This window comes from Haliaeetus albicilla, chromosome 7 (assembly GCF_947461875.1).
Source record: "Haliaeetus albicilla chromosome 7, bHalAlb1.1, whole genome shotgun sequence".
Taxonomy (NCBI): Eukaryota; Metazoa; Chordata; class Aves; order Accipitriformes; family Accipitridae; genus Haliaeetus; species Haliaeetus albicilla.
The window spans coordinates 43,137,500-43,151,908 of record NC_091489.1 but is presented as its reverse complement, the minus strand read 5'-3'; the positions used below and the strand labels follow the sequence as shown (position 1 = coordinate 43,151,908).

The following is a 14,409-nucleotide window of genomic DNA, read 5'->3' as shown; positions in this document are numbered from 1 at the left end:
ACCTTTCTAGGGAAAATATCATCTACCCCGGCCAAGACAGTCATAACACTGCACCGACGGTAGGCAATGTGCAGAGGATTGGCAAACTGATTCTGTGCAACTTGAACCTCATCTCAACACAGGGCTTAGACAGGACTGGAGAAATGCATGGGCCCTTCACAGGCTGTCTGCACAGAGGAACCTTCATTTGTTCCATGACCCTTCATGACCCAGATGATAAAAAGTAATTGCAACAACTGATTTTCAAGGTCTTTCTCAAAACCACAGAGCCGCCCAAGGAAACAGGGCCTTGACTGCAAAAACGTTAGCCTACATCAGCTGTTATGGAACCGCAGTATAAGCCATCAGCAACTCATGGACTTGGGTCGCTGAAAGGATGACAGAGTTGTGCTGAAGTCCGACCTACACAAATGGCTCCCAGTTAGGAGGATTTTCAGAAGTATGATGGGGGAAGAAGGAGGAAAGTTAGCCAGAGGAAAAAAGGCACAGGACAAAGCCAGTGTACCGCATGAGAGAGTTTAGAACTGGGGACACGTGCACATCTGGGCCAAAGTCATTTGCTCGCTTCTCACCTTGGAGTTCTTGGCCCCACTGCGGCCTGACTGAGAGGAACAGCTACGCTGTACACCCTGCTCCGGCGTGGAAGGGGATTTGTCTGACGAGTGGTCTGAGCCTTTTTCCACCATGGCGTCTCCTTGGGAGTCCTGCGGTGTCGGGGACCGGGAGCGTTTGCGCAGGATTGGGGAGCAGGCAGGCGTGCTGCGGTTTGAGTTACTGGCAGTACTGCAGAAAGAAAGAAAGAGCAGGGTTAATAATCTTCAGCTCAAACAGAAAGCAACTGCACGCATGCCTTGAGGTGAAGCATTACCCACAGATTTCTATGCTAGCACAGCGGACAAATCTGGCTTTCTGAAGCGATGCACCCAATGCCATACTTAGGACCCCAGTAAAATTAGGCTGTAGACAGTTCTCATTTACCGGTGGCAGAGGGAACTGCAACGGCCTGCCAGTGTCTTTCTCCACCCACTCTTCAATTCATCTGACCACAGGTGGATGCCTGTGAGAATGAACTCATTCTCTCCTGTCGGCTCTGAGAGTTTGAAATGATGGCCTGAGCTTAGAAAACTTAAACTTGCACTCAAGAACGAGGGAGACATCAGTGTGTTCTCGATAGTCCCACTCTGTCCCTCCTTTCTTTTATTTCAGCAGGTGTAACTATTCTCAACAGGATACACAAAAATGGATTCCTATCTTTCAGAAAACACTCCATTAAAGATCATAAAAAACAACTGGGCACTGGGAAGGGAGTCATGATGACAGACAATGCGGTCATGATTTCCTGTATCACATCATTCTTTCCCACACCAGTTAGAGTTGGGCATGAAAATGTTTTGCTACAATATAAAAGCTTTCATGATTCTTAAAAAAAAAAAAAAAAAAATTCCATCTCATAACAGGGAAAAGCAAGACCTTTCAGAGTAGTTTCACGGAAATTATGAAACATTTAGGGGAATAGAACTTCTCATTCGATATCTTCAGCAAATACCCTAACACGTAAATCAGAAAGCCAGTTACATATTTATACAGAACAGGAAAACTCAGATTTCCTCACTGTTCCTTCTCTTTTGATGCCTCTTCTTCCTGCCAGACTCTTCAAAATACCAAAGGCTACATCCATTTTTCCCTACGTAACTTGTTTCCTTCAGCAGTCAAATCTATTTATGACTGGCCCAAACATCTCTGAGGCCTTTCCAGCTGGTACCGTTCAACTCGGCAGCCTGCAGGTTACGGTGGAACCTGGGCTGATCCAAGGATGAACTTTGTGCTAACTCTGCCATGCTGAGTGGTTATGGTACCCTGTTATCTTCTGAGCATTAGAGAGCAGGCCACGTCTGAGCGACAGAAGAGCAGGCAACAGAAAAAAGGATGGAGAATTAAAACTGTAAGGGATTGAATTAAAGAAGCTAGTGCAATCAAACTCTTAAGGGCTATAATTTAAGCCCAATCATATACAGCAAACCAAAGTTTGCTTCTCACAATGGGATGTACAGTGAGGTAATTACAATGGATCATTTCCTTTCTGAGAATCTAGAAAAGCTGAATGCATGCTGTAGGTTTCATTAATTCTCAGATAAAAATCGTATCTACCTCTTACGTCCGAAGATGCCAAAAACATTTTACAAACGTTAGTTAGCAGATACAGGTAGATAATTTAATACACTCCTCCAGTGGTTACCAGTTTTAGTTTGGTTTGGTTTAGTACTAGATGAACTGGTCTCATAAATTATCCTCTATTTGCTCACCGCTTGTGTTAACACAGGAGTGATGACACTTTCCCTAAACAATTTGCAGAAAGCATGCAACAAAGACGCTTCTGCAAACATTAACAGAATCAAATTTCACGCTCGTACACACGACGAGCTTGCAATTGGCAAGAACAGGAGCACGGCACTTCACAGAAAACCCTTAGGAGATATTTTCAATATAAAGTGTGAAAGTTCATATAGATAATGAACAGGCTAGAGAAAATGGGTTTGCAAAATGTTCTGTAAATAGGAAGAAAGATGGATTAAATTACAGACTCTGCTCTGTTACCTATTTCTACTTATTAGACTGAGCACCATATAGATATAGAATTATAAAAAGCTGCTTGTTCAAATGCCACCTGAACCCCAAGTTAGCTCCAGTGCGAAGACCGGCAGAGTAATTCCCCCCCTCGGCTTGTTTCTTCACAGTTCACACCTGACAATGGCATACCTCATCAGTGAAATACGCCAACAGCATACCATGTCCTCCCTTTTTCTGGTCAAGACACAGGAATACTGAATACTAACTACACGTACAGCACAACTGTAGCAATATTCAAGCTTTAATCCCTCCAAATCATATTTGAAACAAAACAAAAGACTGAGCAAAAGATGATCTGGACCATTCTCCCAGCAGCATTGCCTGCAACAGTTTCGGTATATCATGAAGTAAAATTATCAGGGTTTTTTCATCTTACTGAAATGTACAAAAGTATCAGGTTTCTTCACAGGCTTTCAGCTGATCCAGTTAAAATGGCCATTTCACCTTTTCTGTCTTCCTGCTAATTCTCCCGGCTAAACTCAAGATGTACACACTTTTTTAACAACCCAGCATAATCGCATCTAGTGTACCAACTGCAATCAGCAACCACGTGTACGTGCAGAAGGTGCTGTGCAAATGGTACTAAGACTTGAAGTTCATCAGCAATGCTTCCAGAGATGGAAACGGTTTTGAATTGCCATTCCTATGGTTAAGAACTCTAAATTCTAAGGCTGTATTGCTCATGCTGTGTTACTGCTTATCTGGCATTACACCAAATTTCCTAAATTTTGCCCCCAGCATGCTTGAGTCAACATAAACTGGTTTATGTGAGAGGTCCCCAGAAACACAAGGCAAGAATTTGAAGCCAATGCTCCTGAGTCACGTATCACTGCACTCCATTTGTTTGAACAGACGTGCTCCTTTTTCTTCTACAGCTCTACGAAACCTGAGTTTACCATGCACAACCTCCTTCTCATTTTCAGTTCGAGTTCATACTCACAAGTTTCACTTTGAGTTTCAGCTTCAAGCAACTCTATAAAGGCCAGGCCAAATTCAGTCAAGGTTCTGCTTGCTTCCAGGTTACAGTTATGAAGGAGCACTGCGTTTTTACTGCTTCTAAAGTAAAGCACAAAATAACCAGTTCGAAACCAGGGTACAGCTGCACCACGTGCATGTGAAACTCAGACGAAACCTGCTAAAAACTCTTTTACTCAAATTGTAGTGAAATGAGACAAATTTTGCCTTTTGTGAACTGCAATAAATACATTAATGCTAGCTCCAGTACACGCTTACTCACACGCAGGCGTGGAAGATACATTCTCAGCTTTCTCCACTCTAAGCACAGGCATGCTCCAAAACTGGCTTACACCTAGCCCAGATACAGCTAAGCGGTGTGCCGCTAGGGAGGCCAATTCAAGCTAATCACCCATGGTCTGACAAAGCTCCTCAGGTAGGTTTTTCAGTCACGGCTGAGTAACCCACGCTGCCGCAGCTACATAGGAGCAGCATCAGCACTAACTACCTTAAAGCTAGCGTATATACGTTTGTCCAGGCTCAGTTTGCACCACCGTAGCCATATGTTTTGGTGCCAGCTCTGCCAAGCACAACCTCAGGCAGACTCTGGCCTCCATGTTCGTTTTCCAGTCACTTAGCATCGCTGGCATGCTTTAAAAAACTAAATCCACACGTACATTTTGTGTCAGGTATGTATGGATTACCACCTTTGCAGAGATAGGGGAAAAAAGACAGCTTCGAGGGCACCCCCTCAGGCTGTCCCTTAAGTCAGTGGTGGAGAGCTGATCAAACTCAGGAGGTCTGAATCCACCTCATACTATCTGATGACTGGGCAATGCAGAATATTTCTCACATGAAGGACTCCAGGGGTGTGCACACAATGAAGAGCACGAAGAGCCTGTTAATTCAGCCTCTCGTCTTTACCACAGCGAGGATGGGCACAAAACCCACAAGCCCGCAGCTCCGTCCCGCTCGCCTCCCCCTGCCCTGAGCCCCTCAACACTCTCGCTGCTCCTGCTCAGTCCCTGAAGTTTGAATCCAACCCAAGGCACAGCCATGACGAACGCTTTCTGCAGTTGCCATAGTGACCGAGGCCTGCAATTGAACCAGGAATCAACGCCTGAAATGCCAAAACGGCTTGACCCACTTTGAAAAAAAATAATAGTAATAAATAATGCTTTAGAGACCTAATTGACCAGAGCGCATTCAGGGCCTCACATACCCCTGCAGTGTAGCCTTTAGTGGATGCAACAGATTAAGTCAGGGACAGAACACAAACAAGCCCACCTAAGCAGCAGCCCCTTGCTCCTAGGTGAAACCTCTGCATGGGGTATATGAAAGCACAGAAGGCAGAGTACGTCTTCTTGGTTTATGTTCATACTGTGCCTAAGAGAAACACCTCGTCTTATGGCTGCAGTAAAAACACCACGGGCAAGTACGACACGGCTAGGAAGAGGCCAAACTCTGTTCAGTCCCATGCAGGACAAGCCTCGATATCTGGAGCAGCATAGCGAAGAACTGAGCTTTTCTTTAAGCGGTGGGAAAAGAACGAACATTTGGCAATGCACGAACAAGCCACCTGGTCACGCCCTATCCTGGACGCTCCACAAAGCAAGGACACAAGGCAAGGCGCAAAAAGACCAAACTTCCTCCTCCAACAGCGTATTTCCTGTAAAGATTTGGACCAGCCAGTGAATAGAGACTTCAGCCAGGAGTAGCTTTTGGGAAAGGCTACAGTCTGTACTCCACAAGCTAAGCTTGGGATTCTTACAGCTACAAAGGAACCCTGAGGACTCTTTGCAATGTTCTAATAGAATATTCAGCAAGAAACCTGACTTTGTTCAAGTCTGTTAAATAAATTGTGCATGAATGACATTCAACCAGTCCTGAATTGATATGAAGGTCTGTCCGTCCTACCAGATCTTCTGAAATAAATCACTCTGCCTGCCACTACAACACAGCCATCCCTGGGCTTCAGACAAGCACCCTGCAATGGTTCTTTCCCAAATCACGCGTGCCCAAATAGCCAGCAGCCGCCCTCCAGGCACAACAGCTTGCAGAAGAGCACTGTCACAGCATCTGCGGCTGCACTGTACAACAAATAGCGGCTTGTTGTTCTCCCCTCAGGTAGTGAGCGATACGTACCAATTAAGATGACACACGCCAAACCTACTTGAATCTGCCAGTTGCAGGATGTGAATTAGAATTTAGCCAGAAGTAATCACTGTGTTACGAGGAGTACCAAAGGGTTTGTAACAACAAGGGCAGCTCATCTGAACAAGGGGCAGCTTCAGGCACACAGTGCTCCCCCTACCTTCGTTGTGATCACCAGCTTCTCAGACAGCAGAAACAGATCATCGACACCATTTCCTGCAGTGTATTTCTAAACCCCTTGGACTTCCTCAAGAAACTCCTAATCCGGAAAGCTAACCGGCAGCCTCCAAGTCCGCCACAGTTCTCAAAAGAACTTGCTTTACAAGAGTAAAGATGAGCTGAAGATGCTCACATCTCCCTGCGGTCCGTAGCACCTACCTAATAGTAAGCTCTTCAAGGCCCAAAACTGGGGTTACCGACCGCATTGCAAATGTTGGGCTTAACTCTGGAAAGTGCCGAGCGCTATGTCCCCAAACCAGCAAAGAACTTAAGCACATATTTAACTCTGTGTGTCTGAAGTCTATGGGCTGTGCAAACAAAGTCAAGCTTGTGCTTACATGCTTTCCTAAACAAGAACGAAGGAGATCCTCAAGCATAAAACAGAACTCTACTGATGAAGTCTTGAAAAGAGCAAAAAAAGCTACAAGGTCAAGAAGGCACCTCAAGCCCGGCTGTAGTACAAAAAGAGTTAATTCTCCTCAGAAACAGCTAGTAAGGGGGTTAATTAGACGCCTACAAAGATACTTCTCTGTGATACAGTCTGACATCAGTGGAAAAAGATGAGATTCAGAAACTCATTATGCAGTCTACCAAACAGCAAGCAGATGGTAACAACTTTCGATCATCACCAACCTACACTCACTTCAAATTGATAATCCAAGAACGAAAACCTCCATATATCTTCCAGCAATTCCCTGGGCCTGCCACTGCTCTACAAGCAATAACAAAATGCTATACTTATATTGCATCTCCCCATAAAAAAGACAAAAAAGAAAGCATTAAATTAATGCAATTACTATGCTTCAGGGGATTAGCAAATCACTGCAAGCATTAGGAGGGAATTCGCCTTCTGCCCATATACAGCACTGCAAGGTTGGTCAAATGTATTATTAACGATGTCATTGTCTTTCTCTGAATCATCTGATACTGGTTACCACTAGAGACAGACTATCAACTCTGATAGACAAACGGTCTGACATCTTACAGAAACTCCCGCTGTGCTGTGTTCGAAACAATCCTTCCACCGCTCCCTTCCTACTTGGAGTTATTGCAAAAATCTCAAGAAAAAGTTGGAAAATGTTTTCGAAATAGAACAAGACAGATCTTAATAATACTGTCGAGTAATTTAGAGAGGATCGTTAATCTGCAGAGAACCAACACGTATTATAAGTCATACACTAAACCCTTCCATCACTCACAAATTAATATAATTCCATTTGCTCCAAAGGAAGACAAACCACATGGAACAAAGTATGATGGAAAATACAATGAAATCTGGGAAGCAATAAAGGGGAAATAATGCAAAATAAGAATTTCACATCCCTCAGAAGTCGACGGCATGTCTGTTTCAGACACAGCCCTAACATGGTCACCTGCAGGTCACTCGGTCTATGGCTGTACTTCTCAAAGAGGAACACATAAGGGCTTTGTTTCCTCTCCTCCCCACCATAATGCCAATGGATCTTGTAACTAAAAGCAAGCATTGCAATACCTGATGCTGTCTTCAAAATCTCAGAGCCCGGATCTTGGGACAGAACAGAGCTTGCAAGTTTTGCTTAAAACATAAATATAATAATGAACACCGTTAAGCCACCCCTGATGTGAAGAAAGGTTTGAAAACTTGACAGCTCAAAGAATAAAAAATAAATTTAAAATAAATCCAAGCATGCTTATTTTAAACCTCGTTATTTCCAAGCTAACATCAAAATCTTTCAATGGTTTGGAGACGCAATGTCGCTGTCATACATCAATCCACGTGTCTTGTTTCAAGGGAGAGCGAGAAAAATGCCATATAAAACTAAAAAGCTAGCGACAAGATCCACGCTCATTTTTGGATGAGGACGTAAGTGTGGTACAACTTTTAGATTACGTCAAGAAGAGCACAAGCACTCTTCCTTTCTGCTCATCTCCTGCTATAACTTCAGCAAGGCTATGAGCATCCCAGGACTTCGTCCCCAGCACAGGTAGCGTCCACCTGAACACATTCTAATCCTGTGGCAGGGGTTTTATAAAGCACAGATTAAACGTCTAATGAAGCCTCACACCATATCTTATCGGCGACAAAGCAGGGGTGGAGAGGGATACTGTATATGCCAGGAGTAGAAGACAAAGCTCGAGCTTTACATCTTCCCACTCACTCCTGCTGCTCATCAGCTTTTGTAAGTTAATGGAAGACGCTATGATCTTCAAAGCTGGGATCGAATCAGTTTCTTTTGCTCACCCCTTCACATTTCATTCCTTTACCGTTCTGAAAACAACGACGCAACATTTTCACGGCCCCTCACCCTGATATCCTCCATGCAATCTCTCCCCTTTGCTCTAACCATGCAGCAGCACTGCCCAGCTGAAAGTTAAAAATAGAGAGGGTCAAGGGCTGCAGCCGATACTGGGAAGAGTCAGACACCCTCAGTGCAAAAGTCACACATAGTCCTTTGTCCTGAGGACCTGGTTTGGGCTTGTTCCCCCACATGACATATTCTCGCTTGCCTTATCCAGGTTTCTGGTTTTCAGTGGCACAAGCAGTTGGGGGCTTCCCTTGGCAGAACGTTGGGCATCCAAAGTTATTGCACCGATGTGAAGTATCTCTCTGAGATTCAGCTTGAAGTTCTCTTCCATCCTACTGAGCCAAAATCACAAGCTCCATCCTAAATCTACCAGCTTCAAAAGGAGTTCTCCTGCAGATACATGTGACTTAATGGAGCAAGGCAACAGGAACATATCCTCTTTACCAAACCAGTCATTTCCATGATGGACAGGACAATGCTAGTCACCAGTAATCTAAGAAGAAGCAATTTTTTAGCGAATGGGGATTCATCAGATTCTCATTGCCTATAAACACACACAGTGCAACGAGCCCTTGTTTCCTACTGCTCTCCCCTGCCAAAAAGAAACAAACAAACAAAAAAGCCACCTGTATAGACTCTGGAGGACAGCCTGAAAAAGCACACCAAAACAAATTCTGTCCCTCCCCATCACTGCAAATATATAAACACAGAGAGGAATGCAAAGCAGAACCAAGACAGCAGTGTGCATGCTCCGAGCCCTTTTAGGAGCGAGGGAGCACATGGGCAAACAAATACACCATATTTCTGCAGCAGCTCCAGCTGCCCTCCTGTGACGCATCGCCAGTTCATCCAACTTCAACCCCCTTCTGCCTCTCTCCATATCCCCAGATGTTATGAGGGTAATAAGTGCCCCTTCGGGCGTGGGGGATGGGGGAGACAGTAGGCGTAAAGGGAAAAGGAGGAGGGGTGAGGGGAACGAAAGCTGAAAAAAAAAAAAAAACCCAAAACAAAAAACCCAACAATCAGATTTGCTCATCGGTTGTTTCAAACAATCGAAAAGGCTGCTTTAGCAATTCCACTGCCGGAGAGGCAGGGCGCGTGCATGGGGGAGAATAAGGAAAAAAAAAAAAGGGGGAATCAGCCCGTGGAAGGGGAAAGAAACGAAGCATCTCTGCAACATGATGTCACGCTGCCTGCTTTCAAGTCCCCCAAACAGAAAGGGAGCAGCAGCAGCAGCAGCAGCAACCAACATGGACTCCAGATTTAATCTGCCTCGAAAGCGTTACGTCTCGGGCGGCAGATCTGCTCGGCGGACCCGCGCTGGGCACAGCGCACGCAAGCCCTTCGCCTCCGCCTTCCACACGCGTCCGTGCATCCACGCACACGCGGGCACACGCTCCCAGAGCCGGCAGACAGCACACGTACACACACACACACAACCCGAGGGGAGGGGAAGAGCGGCATCCGCAGAAGGAACGGGAGAGCAAGCACTAACCTGGTAGCCATTAGGGACCGTGGCGCGGCGCGGCGCGGCTATAGGAATTCATTCATTCATGCACTTGTGCGGGGTGGGGGGGGGAGAGCGCGGGTGGGCCGGCGGTGAGGTGGGAGGGGGCTCACCTCCCGCACCATCCCCGAGCCCTCCCCGAGGGGGAAGAGGGACCACGGGGGGTGCCCGGGGCTCCTCACGGGCACCCACCACAGCCCCCTCTCTCAGCTCCCTCGCATGCTGCTCGGGCTCCTGCCATGGCTCTGCCTCTCTTCCCGCCCCCCCCCCCCCGGCTTTGTGATTACGATCGAGGTCTGCGCGCGCCTCTCCCCCACACCCCCCCCCGCGCTTTCACACACGCACACACACGCACACGCAGGCACAGCCTGTGGGCTGCCGGCTTTCCGGAACGCAACCCCCTTAAACGCCTTCGTGATTCGTGGCTGCCGGGGGGGAAAGGGGCAGCTCCTGCCATATTTTTTTTTTCTTTTCCCTCCTCCCCCCCCCCCCCGAGGTCCCCCCTTATTATTCCTGTCGCTTTTAGATGCTGTTTATAAAGTTTGGGCAAAGCCTCCAGGTTAAGATCCCGCAGGTTGGAAAAAAGTCAACGTTCGTCTTCCCTGTGTAGACAACTAGACCTGTGGGAGAAAGTTTTGAAGCCCGTAAGCTTGTCAATGCAAGAACAGTCAGGAAAATTAAACCCTAATTACCTGGTAGTGTGCATAATCTAAACTGAATTAAACACTGTGAGGACACGCTCATTTAGAATTAAGGTGACCTCAACTCAATTTAGCTTACTTCATCTAGGAAGCTAAGTTGGTTTCATTTTTCATGCCCATCCATGTGTAAACTGGCCTGGGATTTTTAAAGAAACGGTATCAAGCAAAGTTTACAACTCTACAGCAGCATTAGTACATGGCTGGACTTTACTTTGGGGGACGTACACAGCGCTGTATCCCTACACACCCGCTCATGGACATCTTCAGGCCAGAATAAGGAGAAGGGTTTCAGTCCCTCCATGACACAAATTACCTAGGCTGAAGGATGAAAAAGAAGAGAGCAAAACAACCAACTAGCTTGCACTTCTCCTTCCAGGAGCGAAACCAGACCTTGTCTGTGCAAGGAAATCACGTAGAACTGATCTGTAACAGCTTCTCACACTCACACCCTCCATTTGAAGCACTAGTGACCACGTGTGAAAGTACTCTGGGTTATTTTAGGGCTTTAAATGTGAAATAACTTTCCAGCATAGACGAGCCTTAAAGAGTAGCCAGAGAAGGTCCTGTACTGGTGTGGCTACAGTACTTTAAAAATTTACACCTTAAATCACTTCTGTTCCTCACCAGTCTCCTCCAGTCTACATTCACATCGCCCACCTTAGATGTTTATTTTCAGAGTTCCCTGTGTTATCAACTGAGCCAGGCAAGCAAGTCCAGAGTATAATTTAGAGTACCTTAGTCAGGAGTCTGACTACAACCAAATCTAGATGCTGCGAATGACACCCCCCCCCGCTCCCCACTGTTAACAGAAGGAGCTGTGCCTTAAATGATGTAAATACTCATCGCTCTGCCCTCTGCTTTCTTTTGTTGCATTCTACCCATTCCATACACGGGGTTGACCATTTTCTCTTCCCTTTAGAATCAGTCAGCTTTCAGTACTAACGTCCCAAAAGAGCATCCTTCCAAAAGGCTGATTATCCATCCTTTCACTGTAATCAAAATCAGTGGGAGCAGGAGGTGCTCTGCTCTTAAGAATCAATGTTCCAGCAGACTCATGCCACTACGCAATTCAAATGCTGCACATGATTTTAAGTTGAAAACGCTACCACCATACACGTCTTTATCTGGATAGTACGACAGTGCCATCGATTTTTTCGTATTATTCAAAGAACACACATAGATGCACATGGGTTCACTGTATATATGCCGCTACTTTAACAAATGCATTGCCCCATTAAGAGATCCACCAGCTTGATGTCAATTTTGTGACGTCCTTTTTGTGACCAAGCTTCTTCACCTCCTCCGTTTACTGTGCTGCCATCACAAGCATCTAAAACACATCAACTTTCACTCCAAACATTAACTTGGCGCACAAAATCTAATTTCATAAAAGCAATCCCGGTTTTTATTCCTCTAATTCCATTAGCACACATTTGTTCAGGTTGTGTTCTCAAGGCTTTCTCTGCAGTCATGGGAGAAACTTTGGTTAAAATGAGAAAGCTTCTCATATCGTTACACATTTACAAGTGTTGGCGATACACAAAGAGGACCAAACAAAATGAATTGATAACACAATCACAAGAGCTGACAACAGTATTTGTCACTTCACCCAGTAACATCTGAATTTAGGCTTTAGATCTGCAGGTCCCCATAAGGATGGAGCTTTCTACCCATGTGGAAACGCGCTGCCTCCAACAGGAGAAGTTGGTAAAGCTAAGGAACAACTGGCAATGAAGAGTTAGGGCCAAATCCCACCCCATCTTGTCCTCACACACACTGACCTTCTGCCAACACAGAACTCTCTCTTAATTTTGCAATGCCTTCTTCTCAAGACTTTAGTCTTCAATTCATTTGACCATGTTTCACAGTGTTTATGGGTAAACCTGGTGTGGTTTGCAACTGGAGAAATCCACACGCAGTAGTCTTGTGGTCCTCACCAAAAACATTAAAGTATTTCTCCAATACAAACCTAAGCACGAACCAGAGTACAACAAAATCTCATTATCCCGTCCGAAAAAACCAAGGAGATCAGCTGAGCCACTATAACTTGCACCTTGACTTTTCATTTTCATATGTGACCATTACAAGTTTCAAATGCTTACAAAAGTTTGTGAATTGGTCAATTTACAAACACGTTTAAAGAAAATGGCATGTAACATGCGAACTTTCCTATTCCCTGTGTCCAGTGCAACGGTACCTCCATACTCGGGGACGGCATAATTCCCACTGAAGCGCTACGTCTAGGACCGTATCTAGTTTCAACAGGTGAACAATGTGGATAAACTGGACAGGGTTCAGATAAGAGCAACGAACGATAAAGGCAGTAGCAGTGAATCCCTTCAACGCAGACTGGAGGTCTAGGAAATGACAAGCTTTAAATGATCACCTGGAACACAAGTCTGATAAATACTGCATAACAGATGAAAGTGCAACAGTACCAAGTGCTGAAAGCTGAAGCTAGACAAAATCTGAGAGATGTATTTTTGTAAGTAAACAAAACTAACCACTGTAACTAATTCCAGGCTCGATTATCCATCTGTGGCAAACAACATAACGCAAGGTTTTGTGTTTTCCTAAATACTGTTCTGTACCTCAAGCCAGAATCAATTCAGGCAAGCCTTATACCTTGCATTCTACAGGACTTAGGAGAGATATCTGAATGGTCCCATTTCATTTTACAGTCTATGAATCTTTCAGTGTTTGGGTTTTTTTTCCCTCATGGCTTCCAAAGATGTATGAAAATGGTTGGAAGTGTGATTCTCAGCCTCTACAAATTTTAGCACGTTTTGTCTGAATGACTGTTAAGGTTTGAACAAGATACTATTTCTCAACAGTCACACAAGAGCTACACTGACCCAAAGGCTCTGATGAAATTCAGTATAATGGCTACTTCAGATCTGGAACCATGGAAAACACACAAAGGCTCAAAGAGCAGGTCATGAAGTGGTGGGATAGATTCAATACATGAGTTTAAGACCTACCCACTCTTCAGACAGTCAGGAGAGAAGATGAATCAAATGGAAGTTCTGCATTCAAAAGCTCTGTAAGAGCAGTAGTAAAAATGCAAGACTTACTTAGAGAGAAAAGCTTCTTAGGCTTATCTGGGATGGCGTGCAAAAGGCAAAGTTATGGGCAATTCGAAAAATCACGCGACACCTCAAATGCTTTACAAACTTTATCAGATCTGCAAAATTCAATCCAGAACTCTCGGAAGGACAAATACTCTTGTTACATTTCTGGGTCTCTGCAGCACCATTTATGTCACTATGAAGACAGCTTATTTCATGGTGATAATACTGCGATAATACTGCACTGAGAAAAGGATCTTCAGGGGCCTTTAAGGAAGCTCTTCTGAATGTAAAGCTACCGGTTCCTGTTTTTTTCAAGAGCTGCAGAACTCATTTTATATCGACTGGGTTTACTTGCACGTATGTCTCTCAGCCCTTGCCCTGGTACTGGTGTTAAAGAATCAAGACAAGCACTAGGGCATTATTTCACGTGCAAAGGACAGCTTTAGGAGGGCTTGACTGCTGAGCTGTTCATGGCATAAGGTGGTCACACACCACAGCCCAAATACTGTGGGACAGACAGGACTACCAAGCCCTAGAGAAAGGTGACAAGTCATACGTTGGGAGCGCTCCCTCCAAGGATGCTCAAATTCAGAGCATGCCTATCTGTGGCAGGCTCTTCAGTGTTCATGCAGACAGCATGAGCTGTACCTTTACTGTCTGCTGGACTGAATGGCAGGGCTGGTTTCTGCTCTACTGTCTCAGACCCAGCTGTAACACAAGCAGGCTCATACATATTGCATCTCTCAGGTGAGAGGAAATGATGCACTGTCCAAGTAATTAAAGCCCGGGACTGAGGATACATACACGTGAGACAGTCCAGTGCCTGAACATCCAGGCCTACAGAGCAACGAGTGGGTTTCAGATAAACTCTATATCCAGCTAGAGCAATC

General features: G+C 45.2%; 1 protein-coding gene across 19 annotated transcripts in view; it reads right to left on the bottom strand.

The window, feature by feature from the left end:
* GRAMD1B (GRAM domain containing 1B) overlaps positions 1-14,409 on the bottom strand; it is a 143,160-nt gene that overhangs the window by 38,712 nt on the left and 90,039 nt on the right. For 16 of the 19 annotated variants that reach the window (XM_069788110.1, XM_069788103.1, XM_069788094.1 and 13 more), the window contains one exon: positions 573-783. In XM_069788110.1, coding sequence (XP_069644211.1) covers positions 573-783 — 211 coding nt within the window. Of the gene's footprint in view, positions 1-572; positions 784-9,735; positions 9,982-14,409 lie in introns of those variants that run through there. The other 3 variants (XM_069788109.1, XM_069788107.1, XM_069788112.1) reach the window with 3 other exon arrangements.